Raw genomic sequence first — 25,007 nt, 5'->3', positions numbered from 1 at the left:
TGGTTTACAATGTAACATACCATATTTTTCTAACAATGTTTTAATATACCCCTTTTGAGTTATCGTTATTTCTTTTTCGGTCTCTTTAATTTCCATACCTAAAAATATACCTTTACTTATGGTTTCGTTAAGTTTAAATATTTTACGCATATTTTCCACGAGCATGTCACCTGCCTCTGCGTTGTTATCGATAATAGATAGGTCGTCGACATAGACGCTCACGCATATGAATGTATTATTCTTGTTGTACATAAAAATACATTTATCGCTGGCTAACTGTTTAAGGCCTAACCTTAATAATTCTTTGCAAAGTCGTTTGAACCAATTGCGCCCGGATTGTGGCAATCCATAAATACTCTTTTGCAATTTACATACTTTATCGTGACCAATCATGTTTTCGAATCCTGGGGGTGCCATCATATATACAGTTTCGTCAATGTAACCGTACAAGTACGCTGTCTTTACATCATAAAATCTCACACGCATACCTCGTTTAGCTGCAACACTCAACAGCAATCTCCATGCTTCGATCGTCACTACGGGAGAATATGACTCCTCATAATCTTTGTGCTTTATTTGATTAAATCCTGCTGCCACTAATCGCGCCTTATATTTTTTAGTTTTATTTTCTTGATCATTTTTGATAGAATAAACCCATTTACTTTTTATAACTTTTACTCCTGGTACTTTGTCAACTTTCCATACATCATGATAATTCAGTGATTCTATTTCATCTTTCATAGCTCTATATCAATTTATCCACTCTTTACTTTCCTTTGCATCTTTAAAATTACTAGGAACTATTTCACTACACGTTTCGTTAGCTTCGAAATTATTAGTATCGCTACTAGGTACATCGTCATTGCTTCTATCAGCGATTCGCTTAGATCTACGGACACCTTGTTCCTGTAGTTTTGCCTCGCGATTGCGTTGTTGCTCAGATAAACGAGATTGCATGACCGTCTTCGTTGTACCTTCTGGCCTTCCCCTTCGTTTTTCATTTACGTCTATATTTGGAGGTAGCTCATCTACATCATCTATTATATATAAGTCGTCGTCGGATCTCGCATCTACCCCATGCTCATGTGTTTCATCTATATCTTCAATCAATTCTTCATTTTTTTCTTTAAATAATGACTCGACATCAAAATTCTTAACTTGTTCATTAGACAATTCTTTGTTTTTAAGCAGTATAGAACCCATAGTATTTTCGTGAAACTTGACTGTTCGTTCTTCGATAACCTTTTGATTTTTAATATCGTAGATGCGATATCCACTACGATTCCTAGCATAGCCTACCATTATTCCAATTTCGCCTCTCGGTTCTAATTTGTCCCGATGTTGTTTAGGCACATAAAAAAATGCAACGCAACCGAATACTTTTAAGTGTTCTAATGATGGCTTATGGCCAAAAAATAATTCGAACGGAGTACTATCCTTCCCCTTTCTAGGAGTTACATTTGATACGTGGCACGCTGTTGCCACCGCTTCTGCCCAAAATTCAGGTGGTAGTTTACTATCGTTAAGTATGGTGCGTGCTCTATCTAATAGTATGCGATTCGCTCTTTCCACCTTTCCGTTGCTCTTTGGATTGAACGGTACTGTTTTTTGGTGGCTAATCCCTGATTCATTTAAATACTTGCGAAAAGTTTCGTTAATAAACTCTCGGCCATTGTCGGTCCTAATAGCTTTAATCTTGGTCTCTAACCTATTTTCAAATTTTTTCTTGAATTCCGTAATATAATCGAATGCTTCACTTTTGTGTTTAAGGAAATATACAAAGTACATGCCCGAATAATCGTCTACCATTACCAACATATAACGAGAACCTTTGATCGAATTCGTTGGCATAGGGCCACATAAATCAAGGTATATTAACTCTAATGGTTTGTCCGTAACTTTATATTCTATTATTTTATGTGGTTTTTGTATTAATTTTGACATGCTACACGACTCGCAGTCGATTTCATTTTTAGGAATTTTATGAGCATTTTCAACAAGTGATTCTTTAATTAATCTATTAGTATATTTAGGACTTAAGTGCGCCAAGCGCTTGTGCCATAGCATTCCGTTACCTATGTTCCTTATACTTTCTGCGCCCATGAAACAAATATCACTAGTAATTCTGCTTTGTATAATGTACTTTGAACCGTTTTTAATCCCTTTACCTACAGTTTTTCTATCGCTATTGTAAATTAATGCTAACTCATTACCGAATGTTATTTTATAGCCTATTTCATCTAATTTTCTTACGGAGAGCAAATTATTTCTTAATTCCGGTACGTACAGGGTATCTTTCAGACACACATTGTCGCCATATTTGTCATCAATTTCGAATCTACTATTGATTGAGCCTATTCCCTCTGATTTTATTACATTTCCTTTACCGGCCAATAGAACATTACCATTTATGTGATCAAAATTATCAATTACAAATTTCTCCTTTATCATGTGGCTGCTACATCCACTATCTAATATCCAACTTACTATATGGCTGTCGCCGTCGCTCGCACAGTCTTCGTCGCATGCCTCAAACGCATAGTCGTCGGTGGCCTCGTTGGCTTTCTCGCTCTTGTCGTTGCGTCCCTCCTGACGACTCTGTTGCACACGGCCCCGAGGTTGAGTGTCACTGCGCTGGTTCGTACGCTCTCTGTCTGGTTGATCCTTCTTGTCGCCGTCGTCGTTGGATCTTCGATGCCAGCACACCTTCGCCACGTGTCCTGGTTTTTTGCATACGTGGCACTTTTTCATGCTGTGGCGCTTTCCTTCTCTCGTTGCGTAAGCCGCATCGTTGGTTTTCTTTTGAGTATTTATCTCTCTCTCTTCCTCTCGTAAGTCCTCTAGTACATCATCGAGTTTCTTGTCTCGTTGTGTCTTGAGTGTATTCCTTATTCGACTGAATTTGCCATCCAATCCTCTCACGACATAATACACAAGCTCGCGATCTGTAATGTTCATGTTCAGTCCCTTACACTTTGATGCTAGGCCTCGTGCGCGTGCCACATAGTTCGCTGCTGTTTCCTTCTCTTTCATTGTGATGCTACGTAACTCGACTGTGGCATCAATTTTCGAGTCTTCGAGACGTCCAACGTAGGTTTCCTTTATTTTTAGCCATAGTTGCCTCGCGTGGAATTGATCCGCGAATTGCATTGCTTGGTCATCGGACAATGTTAATTTTATAATAGACACGACGTCGTCGTTATCGCTGTCCCACCTTTCGCGGTCTTTGTCATTCACAGGTCGATCGGTCGTGAGAACGTATCTAATTTTTTTCAGGCCTAACACAGCTTCTACTTTCATGGCCCACACGTAATAATTGGTCGCTGTGAGTTGTGGAATACTACTCATAGGTATCTTATCCATTTTCTTTCTCTCCACGTGGCCGCTTCATACCTCGGTCGCTGGATTTTCTTATTTTTCGGCTTTCGCTCTCAGCAGCTTCCGATTGCACGAACCACGCTCTGCTACCACTCTGTTGGGTTCAAAAGGAGAGGATCTCGGACAGACGTATATATGTAAAAGTATAGCTTTATTGCCAATGTACGGAAGGTGTGTGTCGTCTGGCGGCTCACAGGAGAAGAGAGTGTACTCGGGAATAACCGCGCGCCATGAGACATAGACATAGAGTATAAAACTAGTCAGATCGGAACTCGCATAACACATAAGTACTAGGTCTACCAACCTCTTATAAATAAACTAACCAAAATTGATACAGTGAGTACGCAAGTCTCTACAGTCGATTATTCACAATAAACCCAAAAAGAACTGGCTTGTTTTATACGTTTATTAAACGCAAGTATGGTATAAAACAGGTATAGGTATGTGACAGATATGTATATAGGTAAAACGGTTTTTATACGTTAGTGCAATATACGTTTATAATAATCGTTCTTATTACGCTTATTAAGTATGTATAATACGGAACGTATTTTATATGTTGAAAAATGGTTTATAAAATGCCAGAAATGTATTTATGTTTATAACACGTATAAAAATACTATAAAATACATACTATCATATATTAATTAGACGTTTCTTAAATACGTTTATGATTTGTAAAAGTTATCCCTTTAAATAACGTATCAAAAATAGGATTTAATATCCAGGTATGATATACTTTTTAAATATGTTAATAAAAGTTTAAGCGTAAATTATATTTATACTTTTTATTGCAGCAATATTTAAACGAATAATAAACGTATTTTATACACATTCGGTATAGCTAATTAAAGGTTTATTAAAAACGTATATTATTTATGAAATGAAAAACATTTATAAATCATTTCAAAAATACCGAATACGGTTAAAATCCAAGACATTCAATTATTAATAGTTATTTTATACGTAAAAACATATTACGGTGCTTTCAAAAATCGAGCGATTTGCTTTGGTTTTGAGTCTCAAACATAGACTTTGTACTATGTCTATGGTCTCAAAGCTTTTTCGCGACGCCAGTCTTCGCGCCTTCGCGGCTTGCGCGGCTTTCACTAGGTGGCCATGCCGCGGGAGATTTTCTCGTGAGTCGAATGCGGCCACAGGCATTATATCTAGGCGCCACCGTGACCATTATTTTACGAGGTGTGTTCAAAAAGTATCGCGAATTTTGAATTTTCGCGGGTTACGTATATTCGAATTTCGATCTTTTTGTGGCGTTATGTTGGTACTCATGTCTCTCACTTATGCCGACAAGCTCGGCCATTTTGAATGTTCACTTAATTGTTGACAGCTGCTTTGCTTGCACGTGTTTTGGATCGTCTTCGATTTTTACCTATTCAAAAAAATGGATCAAAGAACCTGTATCAAATTTTGTGTGAAAAACGAAATTAAGTGCGCGGATGCATTCCGAATGTTGACTGTGGCATACGGAGAAGCTACCTTGGACCGAAGCAACGTTTATCGGTGGTACAAAATGTTCTCAGAAGGCCGAGAAGATGTGAACGACGAAGAGCGTGCCGGACGCCCGAGCACTTCAACAACAGACTAAAAAATTAATGAAGTGGAGAAAATGGTATTGGCCAATCGTCGAATCACCGTTAGAGAAGTTGCTGAGGACCTAAACATATCGATTGGCTCGTGCCATTCGATTTTTATCAATGATTTGGGCATGAGACGGGTCGCGAAATTCGTACCAAAATTGCTCAATTGCGACCAAAAACAGCATCGCATGAACATTGCTAATGAGATGTTGGACTCTGTCCGCGACGAACCAAATTTGCTCCAGAGGGTCATAACTGGTGACGAATCGTGGGTTTATGGTTATGACGTGGAAACCAAAGCTCAATCATCTCAATGGAAGCTGCCGCACGAACCAAGACCGAAAAAAGCGCGCCAAGTTCGGTCGAATGTGAAAGTTTTGCTGACAGTTTTCTTCGATTGCAGGGGCGTGGTGCATCATGAGTTCTTGCCACAGGGTAGAACGGTCAATAAGGAATATTACCTGCAAGTTATGCGCAATTTGCGCGAAGCAATCCGCCAGAAACGCCCGGATTTGTGGAAGAACAAAAATTGGCTTTTGCACCACGATAACGCCCCTGCTCACACATCGTTGCTTGTGCGCGACTTTTTGGCCAAAAACAACACACTAATGATGCCGCAGCCACCGTATTCCCCAGATCTGGCCCCCTGTGACTTTTTCTTGTTCCCTAAACTGAAGAGGCCCATGAAAGGACGACGTTACGCTACGCTTGACGAGATAAAGACGGCATCGAAGGAGGAGCTGAACAAGATAAAAAAAAATGATTTTTTGAAGTGCTTCGAAGATTGGAAAAACCGTTGGCACAAGTGTATAATATCTCATGGGGATTACTTTGAAGGGGACAAAATAGATATTCATGAATAAATAAATAATTTTTGAAAAAACACAAAATTCGCGATACTTTTTGAACACACCTCGTAAATCTCATTTGAGTGAAACTTTTGGGAACTAGTTGTTGTAACCTCGAGACAAATTCGCTTTCGTTTTTTTCGAATGTAATATGTATGTAGTACACTGATCCACTCAAAATTTTATATTTTTACTTGTACAAATAACAATATCTATTGTTATTAAATCTTGTACAAAATGTTTAATTCATATTTAATTTTTATTTAATCCTTTTGAATGAAAATGAAGAAATATTTTTTTGGAATTATAATTTGTTACGTTTAATTTATTGATTTATCAATACATATTTTATATGACTATATAAATCGTTGTGATTATTGGGCTCAAATAATTTTTCAATAGTTCTGTGTAATAGTTTGTCCCAATAATCCGCGAAAAAACTATGACGAATAATCCAATAGTTTTATTAATAACTTTACTAATAGTTACAATAGTCCATTTCCGTAAGGGATATATATTCCGTAAGGGAAAAATATATTTTTTACGCCTTTCAATTATTCGTGTTTTCCTGATTGAATAAGCTTCTCATGCCTTTTACTAATTATGACGAGGGATGTCTTTGTTCCATTTATTTTAAAACAAACTTATTATTTTGTTTTATCAAAATTCTCTTTATTGATATGTAAGAAACTTTGACGTATCATTTCTCGCTTATGACATCATGATTCCAATATGATTGCAGCGAATAATCAAAAATTAATAAACAATTCTGTACAGTTTTTGAGCAGAAGGTTAAAGAAAGATACATTTAATAAAGCATTTACCTTTTAAGGAACCGGCTATTATGACAAAAAGTACAACACACAGGTTTACCAGAGTGAATATATTATTCACCATCGAGGATTCCTTAGCTCCAAAAGCAAGAGCCGCTGAAAAAGAAACTATATATTAGTTCGCTAATATAACCGACGTACCGTTTTGTTTCTAGATTATATTTCTTAAACAAAGGTAGAGAAAAATCTTACAAAAATAATTTAATGTTTTACATATCGTATAGATTGTTTTTAGTCCGTTTTTTATCCGTTCTATCACTTTTATGCTCATTTATTGTACTCTCAAACACGCCAAATCTATTTCGAAGGAACATGACGGGTATACATGAGTATGCATATTAAGTATTTTTTGAGTAGGTTGTCTGTTTTCAATACTAATTTTTTATTTGATGAGTATGTTAATCATCTTTTACTCACAAAAATAGGACCAAATTGATGTCCGCAAATTTTGGCTAACTTTAAAATATTCTAGTACTACTCTTCACTAATTCATGAATAAATGGCATGACATAATATTCAATTACTTGCAAGAAAGTATAAAAAGATTCTAATGCCATAATTTTTTGAAGTCCTTTGTCTTTTTATTATTTAATAATCGTTATAATCTTTATTGTTGAATAATTTGGTTTTAAAATGTACAAAGTGCTTGTGAATGCAAAACAAGTATTTTGTACTTGTAGCTGAATATACGTCTTTAATATACTCAAATTTACACATAGCATGTTTTTACTATTCAAAAATACTCATAAGTATACGTTATTACTACTCACAAGGAAAGGTTTCGAGGTGTCCCCCTCCGATTTTGACGAGCCTTTAATATGTTGTTGTACAGATAAAAATAAGAGACACGTATTTTTTATACATGTCCAATCTGTTTTTTTCTTTCGAAGCGTATCGTCGAAACTATAAGAGATAGAGAAAAATGTTCTAAATAATAGTTGAATTGCTCAAAAAGTACTTTATAACAACGAACAAAAGTTTTTTTTAATCTTTTTTATATTTTCTCCTAACACTTACCTATTTTTTTCAAAATTTTTATTTCTCTTTATAAGCAAAATAAAGCTTATTTTATTACAAATTCAATGGTATATGATAAAGTTACGATGCGACATTCCCATTGTCCAAAAATAATTAAAAATCTCTCTATACGCATGGTACGCGCGTTTGTGCGCTACGGTAGTGACTCCCTTTGATTTCCACGTGCCTTTATGTGTTTTACAGATAAAAATAAGGGACACGTATTTTTATATACGTGCCCTAATGCATTTTTGAGTGAAACACTCCTTTGAAGGAAATCAGTTTTTTTTTCGAAGGGTGTATTGTCGAAACTATAAAAGATAGAGAAAAATGTTTTAAATGAACGTTGAATGGCTGCAAAAGTACTTTATAACAGTTATAAAAAACAATTAAAAAAATTTTTTTTATACTTTTTTTACCACTTATGATACCTATTTTTTTTCAAAACTTTTATTTCTTTATAAACAAAAAATAACTTTATAAACAATAAAGCTTATTTTATTACAAATTTAATGGTATACGATAAAGTTATGTTGCGACATTTCTATTTTCCAAAAATAATTAAAAACCTCTTCATAAGAATATGGTACGACGTCTATTAAACTGACACAGCCAATGCAGCATAATCGAACAAAACACAAATTTGTTGCTTTTTTATTGCTTATTTATTGTTCAATTCCCAATTATGATGCTCCACCCCCAACCCATAAAAAACGACCCCAAACAGTTGTACGTTAGCACAATATAATAAAATTGATAATTAATGAAATATCTCGACTGATTACGATTTCCCAAATTTGTTGTTCACAATTTTCAACAAATCCGATTTTGTTGCTCCACCCTTGATCCTCCAAAAGCTACCCCTAGCTGCCGTACATCAGTACAACACTCGAAAAATGCAAGTAGTTAATATATCTTGACTGATTACGTCTTCCCAATTTTGTTGCTCATAATTTTCAACAAATTCGAATTTTTTTGCTCCACCCTTGATCCTTCAAATAAACAACAAAATCGGATTTGTTGAAAATCACGAGCAATGAAATCGGGAAGATGTAATCAGTCGAAATATCTCAACTACTTGGATTTTTCAAGTGTTGTAATGACGTACGGCAGCTAGGAGTAGCTTTTGAAGGATCGAGGGTGGAGCAACAAAATCGGATTTGTTGAAAATCGCAAGCAACAAATTGTAATTAGTTGAAATATCCTATTAATTATCAATTTTATTGTATTGTGCTAAGGTATGACTATTTGGGGTCGTTTTTCAGAGGGTGGAGCAATATAATTGGGAATTAGCAATAAATTAGTAGAAAAATCTGTATTGTTATTTTATTTTTTTAAATGGCTGTGCTAGCTTTAATCTTAAGTCAGCACAGCCACTATTTTCTCCGAATCGGCTGGAGCAACAAAATCTGGAATTGAGCAACAAATTAGCAACAAAAAACCAAAAAATTTCTATTCGTGTTTCATTTGATTGTGCTGCATTGGCTGTGTCAGCTTAATAGACATCTAACCATACGCTTATGGAGAAGCTTTTAATTATTTTTGGAAAATGAAATGTTGCAACACAATTTTGTCATATACCATTGAATTTGTAATAAAATAAGCTTTATTTGCTTATAAAAAGAAATACAAATTTTGAAAAAAAAGGTAGGTGGTGAGGAAAAATATAAAATTTTTTTTTATTATTTTTTTATTACTGTTATAAAGTACTCTCTACACTATTTAACTTCCAATTAAAACATTTTTTTCTATCTCTTATAGTTTCGACAATATACATTTTGAAAGAAAAAAACCGATTTTCTTCAAAAGGGTGTTTTACCCCCCTAAAAGTAAAATTGGGTACGTATAAAAAAATATGAGTTCCTTATTTTGATCTGTACTAGAACGTACTAAATGCTCGTCAAAATTGAAGGGGAATACTTCCGTAATGCACGGACGGATGCGTGTACTATGCGTTATGGAGTGGTTTTTAATTATTTTCGGAAAATGGGAATGTTGGAACATAACTTTATCACACATCGTTGAATTCGCAATAAAATAAGCTTTATTTTGCTTATAAAAAATAAAAATAAAAAAAATAAGTAAGTGATAGGGGATAGTATAAAAAATAATTAAAAAAATATTTTTTATTATTGTTATAAAGTACTCTTCGAGCCATTCAAATTTCATTTAAAACATTTTTCTCTATTTCTTATAGTTTCAACGATATACGCTTTTATAGGCCTATAAAAATTTAATTTGTTCATAAAACTATGAATACAGCAATGGAGTGGTAAATATTGAGGAACAAATAAAGGTTTTTGTTCCATTCACTATATAATAGTAGATTGCAAGAAACTTACTATTTCGTATCAACTAATTCTAACAATAGTAGATGGTAAAGTTTGCAACGTTATTTCTTCAAATACGTCATCCCAACGTTGTTATTTGTGTGGAGCAACATCTCAATATTTTAATAACATAGATAACATACTACAAAAAGAAATTAATGAAGATAATCTAGATAATCTACGTTTTGGATGTTCGGATTTTTACTTCAAGTTTATTCGCTACATTTTTCATAAATTTTAGTGGATTTAATAAATTTTATGTATTGTAACATTAAAAATAAACGTTTAATTTAAAATTAACTACGTTAAAATCGCTTCGAAATAAAATTAGACACTTTCCAGCATTTTAGAAACGAATTACGTTCATAACTTTCATTTGTTGTAAATTGATAACTCGGTTGCAACAATAGCATGCAGGGGAGTCATACCTGTCGATTGTTATGTTAGACTGACTTAAATATGGAATTATTCAATATAAATATGACTATGTTTATAATTATGAATGTGTTAAAGTAGTTCCCGCCAAAATATGTTTTTATAATAGCTCATACATACAATTCCCGCCAAAATATGTCCCTATTAATTTGAGTTAATGCCCATTGTTGCTGATAACTGTATACGTTTTTGTAATAATACTTTGTTTTATTATATGCTTATTGTTTAATGGACATAAGGTGTTGAATAATGTCAGATGGAATGATGTATCAACTGTGTATTTCTTTAATTTCTAGAGAAATTCGTGGTTGGTACATTGTAGGAACATGTGTGGTGATAAAATTAACGTATGCTAATAAAATTACACACATAATAATATTTAGATTTAAAATTTTTTTTATATTGCCAATATCGATATTACTTTTTTATAATCTTATACTTATTTAATTTTGTATAAAATAAGTATGAAATTATATAATAATAATATTTAATAAAAGTTTTACATTTATAAGCATGCCAGCTAAGTTACTGTAGCCTCTCCAACTACTTAAACAGAATAAACTTTATCATGCACTATTAGTGCACACAAACGAATATAATCTAATTTACTTACAATTAATAAATTAAAATTAATCAGAACTTGCAATTTTTAGCTTCACAAAATTTTTGGAAATCTATCTTTTGCTTAATTCCTATTTTTAAATAAAAATTATTGTTAGTAAATATTATTTTAATAAATAATACACGATTAGAATTATTTTAATAAATAATACGTGATTAGAATTATTTTATAAATAATTAAATTACAAGATATTAAACTAACATCTCTGCTGGTCTCTGCAAACTAATGAAATCACAGGGTGTTTACGATAACTAATTGGATCTTGGATTGGATTGAACAATGGTACTCAATGTACACCAAAGGACTTTGATTCTGTCCATGGGAAAATTTTCCAAACTGAGAAGTCATCACTTTCTACATACTCGCAGTTCATGATTAATGAAACGATTAGAGTTTAATGGTCGTTACGTTAATCATGATCTGTAAGTATGTAGAAAAATAGCGACTTTTTAGTTTAGAAAATTTCCCTATGGACAGAATCAAACACGCGGGGTGTACAGTCGTGAGCTAAAAGGTTGCAATACATTTTCTTCGATGGTTTTTGGAATGTAGACTTGTTCATCGAACGGCGAACGTAATTGGGTCTTACCTATGGATCCAACCAATTACGTTCGCCGATCAATAAGCAAGTCTACATTCCAAAAACCATCGAAGAAAATGTGTTGCAACCTTTTAGCTCACGACTGTACACGCACCGGCAGAAATGGTGTCCCTCCGCGCTGACGCTTGACTGTCGCACAAAGCTGCGCACGTACGTGTTTTGTGGCAACGTGGCGGAGGTCGGGGTGTTGGCAGAAAGTGGGGAGGGGGGGGGCGTTTCGATAGCGCATCTTCCTCGCTCGACGCTAGGTCGAGAGAGAAGACACGAATCGAGGCGCTCAAGAAACTCGGCAGAAATGGTGTCCCTTGCACCTACGGTCGGTATACAGAATACCACGGTTGGTCGCGCGCTGTTTTAATTTTTAATTGCATAAAGAAATTTACTCGAATACGAAGATTTGTTTGAAAAATAATGTAAATAGAATTACGATTTTTAATAATAAATTAAAATTATGTCATCACGGCAATACAGCTTCAATTCTTGGGACTGTTACTTTATGTCGAGACATAATTTTAATTAATTAATGAAACTTGTAAATCTTTTTTAAACAATTATTAAAATAATCTCTATTAGAAAATAATTTTAATTTGATAAATTTATAAAAATGTTAACATTATGTAGCAAGCCAGTTCACTTTGTAATTAGTGTAAAACAATACCTGAGAGAGGACACAACGTCTGATTCTGATTTTTCTTAAATTTTGTACAATAATTTGTAACGTTAAAATATGAAGAAGGCTGTCACTTTTCTGAATGACCCACATTCTTTTTGCTTGACAAAAAGAAAAATTTTTTAAGAAAAATCAAAATCAAACGTTCATTTGGGTTCTTTCACAGAGTATTGTTTTACGTCAATTACAAAGTAAACTGGCTTGCTACATAATGTTAACATTTTTATAAATTTATCAAAGTAAAATTATTTTCTAATATGGATTATTTTAATAAGTAATTGTTTAAAGAGATTTACAAATTTCATTAATTAATTAAAATTATGTCTTGACATAAAGTAACAGTCTCAAGAATTGAAGCTGTATTGCCGTGATGACATAATTTTAATTTATTATTAAAAATCAAAATTCTATTTACATTATTTTTCAAACAAATCTTTGTTTCCGAGTAAATTTCTTTATGCAATTAAAAATTAAAACAACGCGCGACCATGGTATCCTGTATACCGCCCGTGTAGGCGCAAGGGACACCATTTCTACCGAGTTTTTCCAGCGCTTCGATTCGTGTTTTTTCTCTCGACCCAGCGTCAAGAGAGGAAAATGCGCTATCGAAACGCCCCCCCACTACTTTCTGCCGGCACCCCGACCTCCGTCGCGCTGCCTCGAAACACGTACACCTAGCGACTTTGAATCTGTCCATGGGAAAATTTTCCAAATTGAGAAGTCGCTATCTTTCTACATACTTACAGTTCATGATTAACGTAACGACCAATAAGCTCTAGTCGTTTCATTAATCATGAACTGCGAGTATGTAGAAAGTGGTGACTTCTCAGTTTGAAAAATTTCCCCATGGACAGAATCAAAGTCCTTGGGTGTACGTGCGCGGCTTCACGTGAATGCGGCAGCCGAGCGTAGGGACACCATTTCTGCTGGTGCGTGTACAGTCGTGTTCATTATAGTTGCGACACTTTTTCTTTGATGATTTTTGGAATGTAGCCTTGCTCATCGAGCGGTGAACATAATTGGTTGGATCCACAAGTAAAAAGTAATCAACTTTTGTTACAGTTGCGCGTTCAGAAACGCATTGAAACAAAATGTCGCAACTATAATACAGGCGACTGTACATACACCCAGCGACTTTGATTCTGTTCCTGGCGAAATTTTCTAAATTGAGAAGTTGCTATCTTTCTACAGACTTGCAGTTTATGATTAGTGTAACCACAAACTTAGGTATAAAGGAACGGAGCATAAAGTTCTATTTTAGGCAAGAGGGAGTGTTCTCTCAGGCATGCAGAGGGAACCGTTTTCGGTCATATTGATTTCAAAAAACTTAAACATACATATGTGTCAATGACGTCCTGTTTGCGCTGTGTTAATGTGACAGCAATAAAGTTAGGTTAGATATAAAAATAAAAATTTGAAAATAGAAATGATAAAATACATAGTACCAGAATGTTTCACGACAAATTCTTTAGACAAATATAAAAACAAATTTCAGAAAATATTAGAACAAAATATAAAAATTAGTTTTCACAGGTAAAAAATTATATTAATCTTATTAATACGTAATATTTTATTTTTATTAATATAAAAAAATATTTTCATTATTAATACTATTGATATATGTGTTTGTTGATTCTTTATTTATTTCAAGCAAAAAAGAAAAAATTATTTTAAATTATTATTTTTTATTTTATCAGAGTTTATTTTTTAGTTTGTTTTTATATGTAAAATATTATTTAATATGTTTGTTATACTGGCTTATTACATTACTGAATGTATTATATGTTATTAAATAATTAAAGAAAAATTTAATGTAAAAAATTAACAAAATTTTAAACTTTATTATTCTCTATTGTTTATTTCACACATACACTGTACATACATGTTTTAATGTGTGCGAGCTTTGAACCAACATGGCGGCCCCCTCCACCGCGTGCCTCTCCCCTATAGGTTATGCACCGTCCCTCTATTCCTAAGTCCGTGAGTGTAACAAATAGAATTTACTGGTTGTTACGTTAATCATAAACTGTAAGTATGTATAAAGATAGCGACTTCTCAGTTTGGAAAATTTCCCCATTGACAGAATCAAAATCGCTGGGTGTACAGTCATGAGCTAAAAGGTTGCAACACATTTTTTTCGATGGTTTTTGGAATGTAGACTTGCTCATCAAACGGCGAACGTAATTGGTTCTTACCTGTGGATCCATTCAATTACGTTCGCCGATCGATGAGCAAGTTTACAAAAACCATTGAAGAAAATGTGATGCAACTTTTTAGCTCCTAACTGTACCTTACCATGTCACCATGCCTGAGCGCGCGAAATGTCAGCTCTGTGATTCGTAAACTTTAATCGCAAATAATTTAAAAACTGTTATACCCTCGACATTTTTGTATTAGGATTTTTTTGTTAGAATGTTCCAAAGAATCTACTTTTAAGAGCGAATGCGAGCTTTTTGGGATATCTTGTATATATGATATTTTAAGAATTAAATCGATTTCGGAAAATTGTGACATGTTAATAATTTTATTGAACTTTATTTGATACTCGATATAAATTTACAATTTTTAATTTGATCTATTCAATAATAATCTTTGCTTATAATCAAAGATTATTCATTTTACTATTTAAGCAGAACTCTTTGAAAATCATTTTGTGATTAAGCAAAGTATTAAAAAATGTTTTCATTAATAAAGCAGCAAACAGACCGGCAATTATAATTAGTTTCTCATTTACCATTTTCTTTTTCTTAAATAATGCAGCTTTTCTACACTTCTTATTAAAAAAAGTTCAAGAAATAAAGAAAAAAACGGTAGTTGAAAGATAGAAAATAAATTTTAAATTAGAATTATGAGCTTCCAGTGTAAACTTTCACATTCTCTCCTGCCAAATCATGAAATATTTGTCTTGATAACATGTCATCATATCCAAATAAAAAATAATGAACAAATGGAACTTTCTGAGAAATATCTGAAGAATAATGACAATTTCCGTATTTTGGTAAATATTTTTCTATGTTGATTTGATTTTATGTTCTAATTGTAAAATAGTTTTTTCTAGTTAAACATTTTTTTATTTAGATTATATTAGATACATTATTTTTTACAAATGAAAATAAAAGCCAAAGAAGAATTTAAAGTGAAGGATAGTGAAGTATTGTATTCAGTTATGGATGCAACTAGTAATTCTCTTAACATGTAAATATAATTTTTGAGGCGATAGCAATCAAAAGAGACCCTTTTGCAAATTACTGTTATGGAAAGTGATTATAAGTAAATATACATTACTTTATAAATTTTGTTTGTGTTTTTTATAACAGTAGGAAAATATTTTCTCCTCAAATATTTTTTATTTGTGTCTAGTAATTTTACACAAAATATTATTTTATTTTTAGGCGCAAATCATGACAAGAGACCTAAGTATCTGTTACGGATTTATCATTATATAGGACAATGGTTAAAGAATGCTCCATATCAAAAACAAGATGATGGAAGTTTCGGAAGACGTGACAAAAAGTTCAAAGAGACAATTGAGCAGTTCTAATTTTATTTTGTTTGGCAAATATACATAAGCATTCATATTTTCATTTAACAGTTTTTTCACATATTAAAGTAATATATCATAGTAATAAACAGCATTAGTGTTTCGATATTACTCAAATTCACCCTACTCAAAAAAATCACGTGACAAAATCACATGACGAATTACGTAAAATCACGTAACGAATTACGTAATTAATGACATATGTAAATCACGTAAATGTTCCAAATCAGTACATGATTTGTGAAAATTACGTAATATTAAGAAATCATACGATTTTTTTAATTAGGTAAATTTACATATGTAAATTTATTTAATTTTTTAAAAATGATATGATTTTTTAATAGTACATGATTTTTCAAACTTTATAATTTTCAAAAATCACATACTGATTTGGAACATTTCATTACGTGACTCATTATGTGATTTTATTATGTGATTTTGTCACGTGATTTTTTCAGTAGGGTATGTTAATAATATCATTCTGTTATAATCCCATCTTTTTATAGATATTTTCAGTGAGAAATGATCAATTTGACATCGATTCGACATTGAAAAAAACGAAATCATCAAAATGATATTATTTTGATGTCGATTCGATAGGTTATTTCTCGCTGGGATTAATATTGATTCGCCATCAAATCGACTTGTCGATGACTGATCGAAATTAAAGCCTATTTTTAAGTCGAATCGGCTACAAATTTTGACCGTTGATCGATCAGTGTTATCGACGTCGAGTCAATGTTGATTTGACTATTCATTTCTGGTTGGGTATAGATTTTTTTTTAATGACAGTTATATTGAAAAATAAATAATATTGTACAAATAAAGATGATTCGTTAATTACAAAAACGTAGCTTTTATTCATTATCAATCTTTAACCTATCTTATCCAATCTTCTCAAATATAATATATTCAAAATTTTACTATGCAGCAGCAACAGCAATAATCACAAATATCTCAGATATAACGTAAGAATGTACTTTCACTTAAACTGATTATATTTCTATAGTTATTAAGTACGGACATTAGTACGTACATTATATCCTGTTATAATCACTCTAATAATATAATATACCTGTGAATATCTTTTAGATATTGCAATATGCTGATAGGCTATCTTGATGAAATTCTTTTCCTGTGAAGGAAATTTCTACTTCAACTGTTTTTATCATTGTATAATAAATTAACAAATTAATAATACAATTTGTACATATTTGTATTACAAAAGGAGATACCAGTTTTAATCAGCCCTATCAAGAATATTTTATTAAGAAAAAAATGCAAAATTAATTAAATTGGTTAGAATAAAAAAAATTTTCTTATCACCTGAGAATAGCAGAGTGACGGCAAGCGAGAAAAAGTCTGGATATGACGATAAAGTGTCGACATTGATAGGCATCGCAGATTCAAAGAACTTTTTCATGCTATCGTCGAAGAGTGTATCGACATATTTGCTGAGACCGCGCACTACGCTGGCCGAGCCAATCACGTACTCCAGGATCAAAGTCCAACCCATTAGAAACGCTACAAACTCGCCCATTGTCACGTAACTGTAAATATATCCAGATCCGGCGCGGGGCACTCGTGCGCCGAATTCGGCGTAACAGAGACCTAAAAAGAAAATACCATAAATTTTAAAAGTACTCCTACATAACGTACATCTTGGTAATATTTTTACCCATCAAATGAGTTTGATGAAGAATTTTGCTCACTTTGGGCTATCTAATAGACGTCTATTCGACCATCTGAAGTCTATAGATGCATCTATCCACCAAACATTTTGTACGCAAAAGAATATCAAATTGGCACCAAATTCCAACGGAATTTTGTACCAAAACTGTATCCTACTGTGTCCGCATTAGAATGCCCAATGTAAACCAAATCTAACGAACATATCTAAAGTCAAATTGAAACCAATACCAGAACAAATTTGCAACAACAAATTTGATAACAACAATGCATTAATAAAATGATGCCAAACACAAACCAAATCCGTTTTCAAACGTGCTGACAGAATGATATCAAATACAGATCAAATCTGATGTTTCCGAGAACAACAAAAAAAAATTTTTTTTAAACAGATTTTATTATTCTTATAGCTTAATCTGTATTCACTGTTTCACATATAACATTTTAATTCACATATTACAATTACGCATTACTTTATACATTTTTGAAAACGCATGTCGGCGCGGGCGAGATTCGAATCTAAAATTTCGGAACAACAATCTAACACGCTAACACTGAGTTAATCGTATACTTGTGATATCGTTAATAAAAAGTTATATTTGAAGTAAAGTTGAATTGAACAGAAAGAAACTTGCATCTTAAATATCGCGCAAACTTTATCACCAACTCTATGATTATTTAGCTTTAGATATTTTTAATATAAACTATAAATAATTAAAACCTTTTCTTGCCCAGGGCCAGATCAGTCAAAAAATAACAATTAGAAGTAGTATCGAAGCATAATAAAACATTGACGTAAAGAGCACGTTGCAAACGTCAATTTTAAAATTAATTGGTATAAACAAATTGTTAAAAATGACTGTAGAGGAAAATTGATTGCACCAATCAATTTACTGGGAAAAATGACTACCCACATAGCAATGCATTCTTTGCACAAAAGGAGAAATACTTGCTAATTACAAGTTTCCCTTCGGTTGCAGTCACGTTGTTATATCGCAGCCGCTAATCCTTTTGTATAAGTCTATCTAAAGGCAATAGAAAGGAAACTGTTTCTCAGGCAACTAAAGGATAATAGTGTACGAAACTTATTAGTATAAAATTTCCAATAACTTGTTATAAATAGTTTTCGACAATTCTTTATTATAATATTTTTTCCAAATATAAAGAAATGTGTGTTAATATCATAATTGACTAAAATTATATATTTATGTATTTTAATATATTTCAATGAAATATGTATGTTATACCCAGATACCACACACTATTTATGATAAATATTAATAAACATTTATCATAATTTTTTTTATAAATATAAAAATATTTTAAAAATATTTTATATACATGACAGAAAAAGATTATAAAAATATTTATCCAAAGTATTGTTAAAATATTTATTAAATATTTTCTAAAATATTTATGGTAAATGAAGAATAAATTTTTACAAAAATATTAATATAAATATTTATAATAAATAAAAAAATATTTATAGTAGTATTTTGTAAACATTTTTATAAATATTTTGTTCATTTATAGTAAATATAAAAAGATTTATTCTGTTTTAATAATATATATTATATGTTAATGATTTAATGATTTTTTGTTTTGACTGCCACATATATTTTTCTTATAATAAAATACAAAATGGTACTTTTGGCTGTATATTTAATGTACATGTACATGTGATGATACACACGCGACACACAAATAAAATAACTAGTGATCGTTACATTATCGTTGCGCAGCTTCTTTTCTTCTTTTTTATACTATGCCGATATATAATCATATGAAATTATAGACGAAATAGGTTCATGAATGAAGAAACTTCGATCTACATCTTAATGAGTGGACCATATTTTTTAAATGTTTTTTAATAAAAATTTTTTTGTATTTAATTTAATTATTTTATTATATTAACATATATTTTTTAGTTGCAGCATAAAGTGTTCACAGGTCATCACGAGGGATCAGTTTGCAACGATCACAGAGGTCAAGCAACGTTCACCGAAGTCACGACTTGGATGGGTAACCGCTTGGGAATTTCTGAAAAAAATTCCTAAGAATGGAATTTTTTGGCAAAAATTATTTTTTAAAATATAAAAATATTGTTTTGCTCATTGAGATTATGAGGTATAATATAATGTAATAACTTCAGTTTTATTAAAAAAATAAAATAATTATAAAACAGAAGAGGGAAATTGTTTCTCTCCGGTTGCGCACAGTTGTTTCTGGCATACATTGCCGGCAAAATCATAAGCAAAAGCAGAAGCCGCTTTCCTCAATAAAGATAGAAACTTAGGCAATGTAATTTTTATCAAATTGATCGCAACATGAAGGAAACTTGTTATCTGGGTAAAGAAACATATATGACGTTTTCTTAATTATTATAGTTGTTATAATTGTTATAAACAAATTAGTTGCATTGTCGTGTATTTTCACAAAGGGATAATGTTGCATTCTTGCGTGACAATTGCTAACATTTTTGCAATAGCAAACTTTAATAATTGTTTAATATTTGTTATAAATTTGTCGTCAAAACTTTCAACAGATTTGCTTGCTTTTCACCGCCAATTTGTCATATACTCTACCAACAAGGTTGTAGTATATTTGATACAAATCTGCTAAGAGTATCAGAAATATCAATGTATGCGGACCATATGCGGACCAAATCTGTTACTAACCTTTGCAGTTGCAAAAATTCATTATAGTAGATAGACATTGAAATGATATGTTTTAGATTTCTAATATACAGGTCTAATAGACGTGTCTATTAGATGTTTACAAGATGTCTAATAAACGTGTGCACTTGACGAAAAAAGGACGTATATTTTATACATTTCTCATACATATTTAATTAATTGGCTGCATTCAGCACTACTGCTCAAAACATTTTTTGCAATAAAAATTTCTATGAATGTTTTTTCGGAAATTTCCAAGCGGTCGCCCATCCAAGTCATGATCCTGATGAACGATGCTTTACCTTTGTGATCGCTGCAAACTGATTCCTCGTGATGACCTGTGAACACTTTGTGTTGATAATTGTGTATAACTGATAGATCAGATCAATATATGTCACCGAAAAGATGAAAAATATATAATTAAAAATTTTTATTTTTATTTTATTTGATTTTAAGAAAACATCTTTTTAACGTTAGAATAAATGATTTTTTTAATGAAAAAGGGGAATTATACCTATAACTTGTAACGTTTTCAAAAATATTTTTAAAAACGTTTCTAAAATAATTTTAAAAACAATAAAAAAATTTTTTCCCTGGTTATTTTAACATTTAAAAAACATTGTCTGTAAACTTTAAAAAACCGTGTCTTTACCGTTTAATAAATATTTTTTACAAATCATATTTTCTTTAAAAATTGTTTTTATAACATTTACAAAATATTTTTTTTAAAGTTAAAATAAACGTTTTTTAAATGAAAGAAAGGCGACTGTACCTATTATTTTTAACGTTTTTAAAAACATTTTTAAAAACGTTTTTTAAATAATTTTAAAAACATTTTTTAATATTTTTTTTCTGCTTGGGTTATTTGTGAAAATCTGTAAAAAAACTATAATTTTATATGTTTATATAAATAATATGATTAGTTATATACTACTGTGTCCAAAAAGTAAGGTGACATTGCATTTATTTCGAAAATTCTTTATTTATTCTTGCAAATCAATTTCGTCCCCTTCAAAGTAATCCCCCCTGATATAATACACTTATTCCAACGGATTTTCCAATCTTCGAAACAGTTGTAATAATCGATTTCAGGAATGGCCTTTAGCTCCTTCTTCGCAGCGGCTTGAATCTCTTCTATCGACTTGCTTGAGTTTGCTGAATAGCCAGAAGTCGCATGGAGCCAAATCAGGTGAATACGATGGTTGTGGAACGATATTAGTCGAGTTTTTGGTTAAAAAGTCACGAATCACCGTTTCGAGTCGATAGAAGAGATTCAAGCCGCTGCGAAGAAGGAGCTAAAGGCCATTCCTGAAATCGATTATTACAACTGTTTCGAAGATTGGAAAATCCGTTGGAATAAGTGTATTATATCAGGGGGGATTACTTTGAAGGGGACGAAATTGATTTGCAAGAATAAATAAAGAATTTTCGAAATAAATGCAATGTCACCTTACTTTTTGGACACAGTAGTATGTTTCATTATTCGATAACATATTTTGACCTGATCTATCATTAAAATACATGTGTTAACACAAAGTGTTCACACACCATTAGCTCTAGTGATTCTTGAAACGTAACTATAACCGACCTTTGTCCTATGTTGTGTGAAAATTAGGTTCTTTTATGTCTAATAACAAAATAATACAAACTCTTATGTTGTTTAAATTTCATATTCCTAAACGTTATTTTAGACGTCTAAATTTAATATTTCTAAATGTTTTAGATGTAGATGCTTTCGACGTCTAATAGATGTCTATCCGATGTCATGTTTCTCTCCGGGGACGATCCTGAATTTGTCCTGAATGTCCAAGGACGTAAATGGCATGGGTTTATAGAGCGTTACAACATTCCATGAGCGTCTTTAAGACGTCCGTAAGAGGTTTGCCGTGTGGATTATAAACACGTCGTATGTAACCTATGATTTTGATAATCCTTATGATTTTTTCATCTGCGGGATTATTCCATTTAGCTATAAATGCTTATGTTTCTGGACAGTATATATTAACCACAAATATATACTGCACAAAATATTTATAAAATATTTACTAAATATTTATAATATTTATTTTAATATTTTATAAACATTTATCATAAACATTTAATAAATGTTTTTATGGTTCTAGATTCAACAGATCATAAATATTTATCATAAACGTTTCAAAATATTTATGATAAATTTATGATAATTATTTTGAAAATGTTCGAAATACCCGTATAAATATTATATTACATCACATAATCCCAATGAGCAAAACAATTTTTTATAATATTTTAAAAAACAATTTTTGCAAAAAAATTTCATTCTTAGAAATATTTTTCCGAAAATTCCCAAGCGGTCACCCACCAAAATCGCGACACCGGTTGCTTAACTTCTATGATCGCTGCGAACTAATTCCTCGTGATGACCTGTGAACGCTTTGTGGTGATATATGTATATAACCGATAGTCAAATCAATATAAATTATCGAAGAAATAAAATATGTGTTAGGGCAAAGAACTAGAATCCAAACACTTTACTAAATTATATCTCTTTAATCAATATAAATCGGATACACAAATTACACGAGCTGTGCGAGTGCTCAGCGAGAGAGAGAGAGTGACACGTGCCAAACGGCAAACAAAGTCGCGTGTGCGTGCGCACACCATAGAAAGCGCTTACACATAGGTTAGTGACTGATAAATTCGATACAATACAAAGCGCCAATTGGCTATTTAAAAACAATTATATCTCAACAATAGGTATAATTAAAGCATATTATTTACATAAATATTTTTGCAAATGCGGAATAGCATCTGAAATAACTTTTGTTAGGGTTTAAAGCGCCGAATTAATTTCTAATTAATTAAGAAATTCTTCTTCTCGTTCCTTGCTCGCTATTCCGAACGTAGGAGACCATCAATCAGCTTTTTATATTGTTCTCTGTCAGAAGCAACCCAGAACAGTTTTTCTACATTAAGTCCGGACCAGATTCTTATATTCTTTAGCCACGAGAAGTTTTTTCTTCCTATCCTTTTTTTCTTTCGATTTTTCCTTTTATGATGGTAGGAGTTTGTACTTGAGGCCATGCAACATATAACCAAAATATTCCAACTTACGTCGCTTTACTATTGCCAGCAACTTCCTATCTGCGTGCAGGCGACGCAATACGCTGTCATTGGCCACACGGTCCATCCAAGATACTCGAAGAATCCTACGATAACACCACATCTCAAATCGCCTCAAAGGCGATTTATCATTGATACCTTCAGCGTCCAAATCTCGCAGACGTAAAGAAGGCTCGACCACACATAGCACCGGAGCGGACAGACCGCCAAATCTAAAGACCGGCAACATAGGACACTTCTCATTTGAGTGAAAGCAAATCTCGCAATTTTGATTCTTGCTCGAATCTCCTCGTCCGGGCTGGCCGTCTCATTCAGCTATGCTCCTAAGTATTTGAAGTAGTGAACACGCTGGATATTTTTTCCTTAGATTTTGAGTTTGCCAGGGTTTATCTCTTTCTTACTCATGACCACCAACTTTGTTTTTTCCGTGTTGATACTTAACCCATATCTGGTACAGATCTCGCCTCCACCAATCTTTGAAGGTCCTCTATGCTCTTCGCCGAGAGAGTCGTATCATCAGCATTTTAAATGTTACTAATCACCTTACTCCCGATTTGCACCCCCTCCTCGCGATCTTCCAGGGCTTCACTGAATATCATCTTGGAGTAAACATTAAAAAGTAGCGGAGAGACAACACACATCCTTGACAAACGTCGCGCTTATAGGGCACGCAGTCGGTAGGCTGATCGCCATTGATCCTGACTGTCGCCATGTAATTAGATTTTTCAATAACTGTATATTAAGATCATTCAATCCCATACGGTGCATTGTTTCGAACAGTTGCGTATACTATACCCTATCAAATGCCTTTTCAAAGTCTATGAAACACACGAAAACCGGTTTTTGGAATTCTCTACATTTTTGCAGCAATACGTTCATGCCGAACAGCGCGGCCCTTTTTTCTAGTCCGCCGCGAAAACCGAACTGTAGTCCGTTCATAATATTTTTGCACCGAGTATGAATCCGACCCTGGACAACTCGCAACAGGATTTTTAAGGTGTGGTTCATCAAGCTGATAAAACGGATATTACCTCCTCAGTGTGCACCTTTTTGGTAGCGGTATAAATGTCGATTTTAGCCACTCCAATGGCAGTCTAGTAAATTCGGTTAAACAGTCCTGTCAGTACCCCGATGCCCTTCTCATCAAGCAATTTTAATAGCTTGACTGATATTTTGTCAGGTCTGAGGGCTTTTCGGTTTCTGGCCTTACGAACGGCCGAATCTACTTCCAAGAGGAGAATGCTAGCTCCCGTTATGTGATCCTCGAACTGTATCCGTGATTCTTCTCGGTTGGAGTCAAAAAGATGTTGAATGTACTTTGTCCATTCGGCGCTTTGATCTTTGGGAGCGACTCTGCCATCCACATTTCGTAAAATGGCAGGGCATAGGGTCTTGAGCATTCCACAAGCTCACTTAATTTTCTTGTGAAAATGGAAATCGTCGTAAATCGCCTGCAGCCGTTTTATTTCCCTGCACGATCTTTTTAGATGTTCTTCCTTGGTTTCTCTAATTTTTCTCCAAATTAGCCGATTGGTATTATTATATTGTATGGATCCCTATTTTTAAAAGATCTTTGTCGCTCCATCAGATTCAAGATCTCGTCAGTTATCCAATCTTTTCTTTTAAGTCGTTTATTATTCTTAAGCTTTTCACTAGGTTGGAGGA

The 25,007-nt window shown here is 32.7% G+C and overlaps 1 protein-coding gene across 2 annotated transcripts in view; it reads right to left on the bottom strand.

Annotated features, from left to right (window-relative positions):
* The window catches only part of LOC105205656 (high affinity cationic amino acid transporter 1), a 119,148-nt gene that overhangs the window by 59,842 nt on the left and 34,299 nt on the right, over positions 1–25,007 (bottom strand). For both annotated transcript variants that reach the window (XM_039446117.1, XM_026139683.2), the window contains exons 3-4: positions 17,200–17,484; positions 6,649–6,753 (exon numbers count right to left, since the gene is read on the bottom strand). In XM_039446117.1, coding sequence (XP_039302051.1) covers positions 6,649–6,753; positions 17,200–17,484 — 390 coding nt within the window. The remainder of the gene's footprint in view (positions 1–6,648; positions 6,754–17,199; positions 17,485–25,007) is intronic.

The sequence above is a fragment of the Solenopsis invicta genome, chromosome 1 (assembly GCF_016802725.1).
Source record: "Solenopsis invicta isolate M01_SB chromosome 1, UNIL_Sinv_3.0, whole genome shotgun sequence".
NCBI classification, from domain to species: domain Eukaryota; kingdom Metazoa; phylum Arthropoda; class Insecta; order Hymenoptera; family Formicidae; genus Solenopsis; species Solenopsis invicta.
Note: the sequence above shows the minus strand (reverse complement) of the source record. Positions and strands in the feature narration are given on the sequence as shown.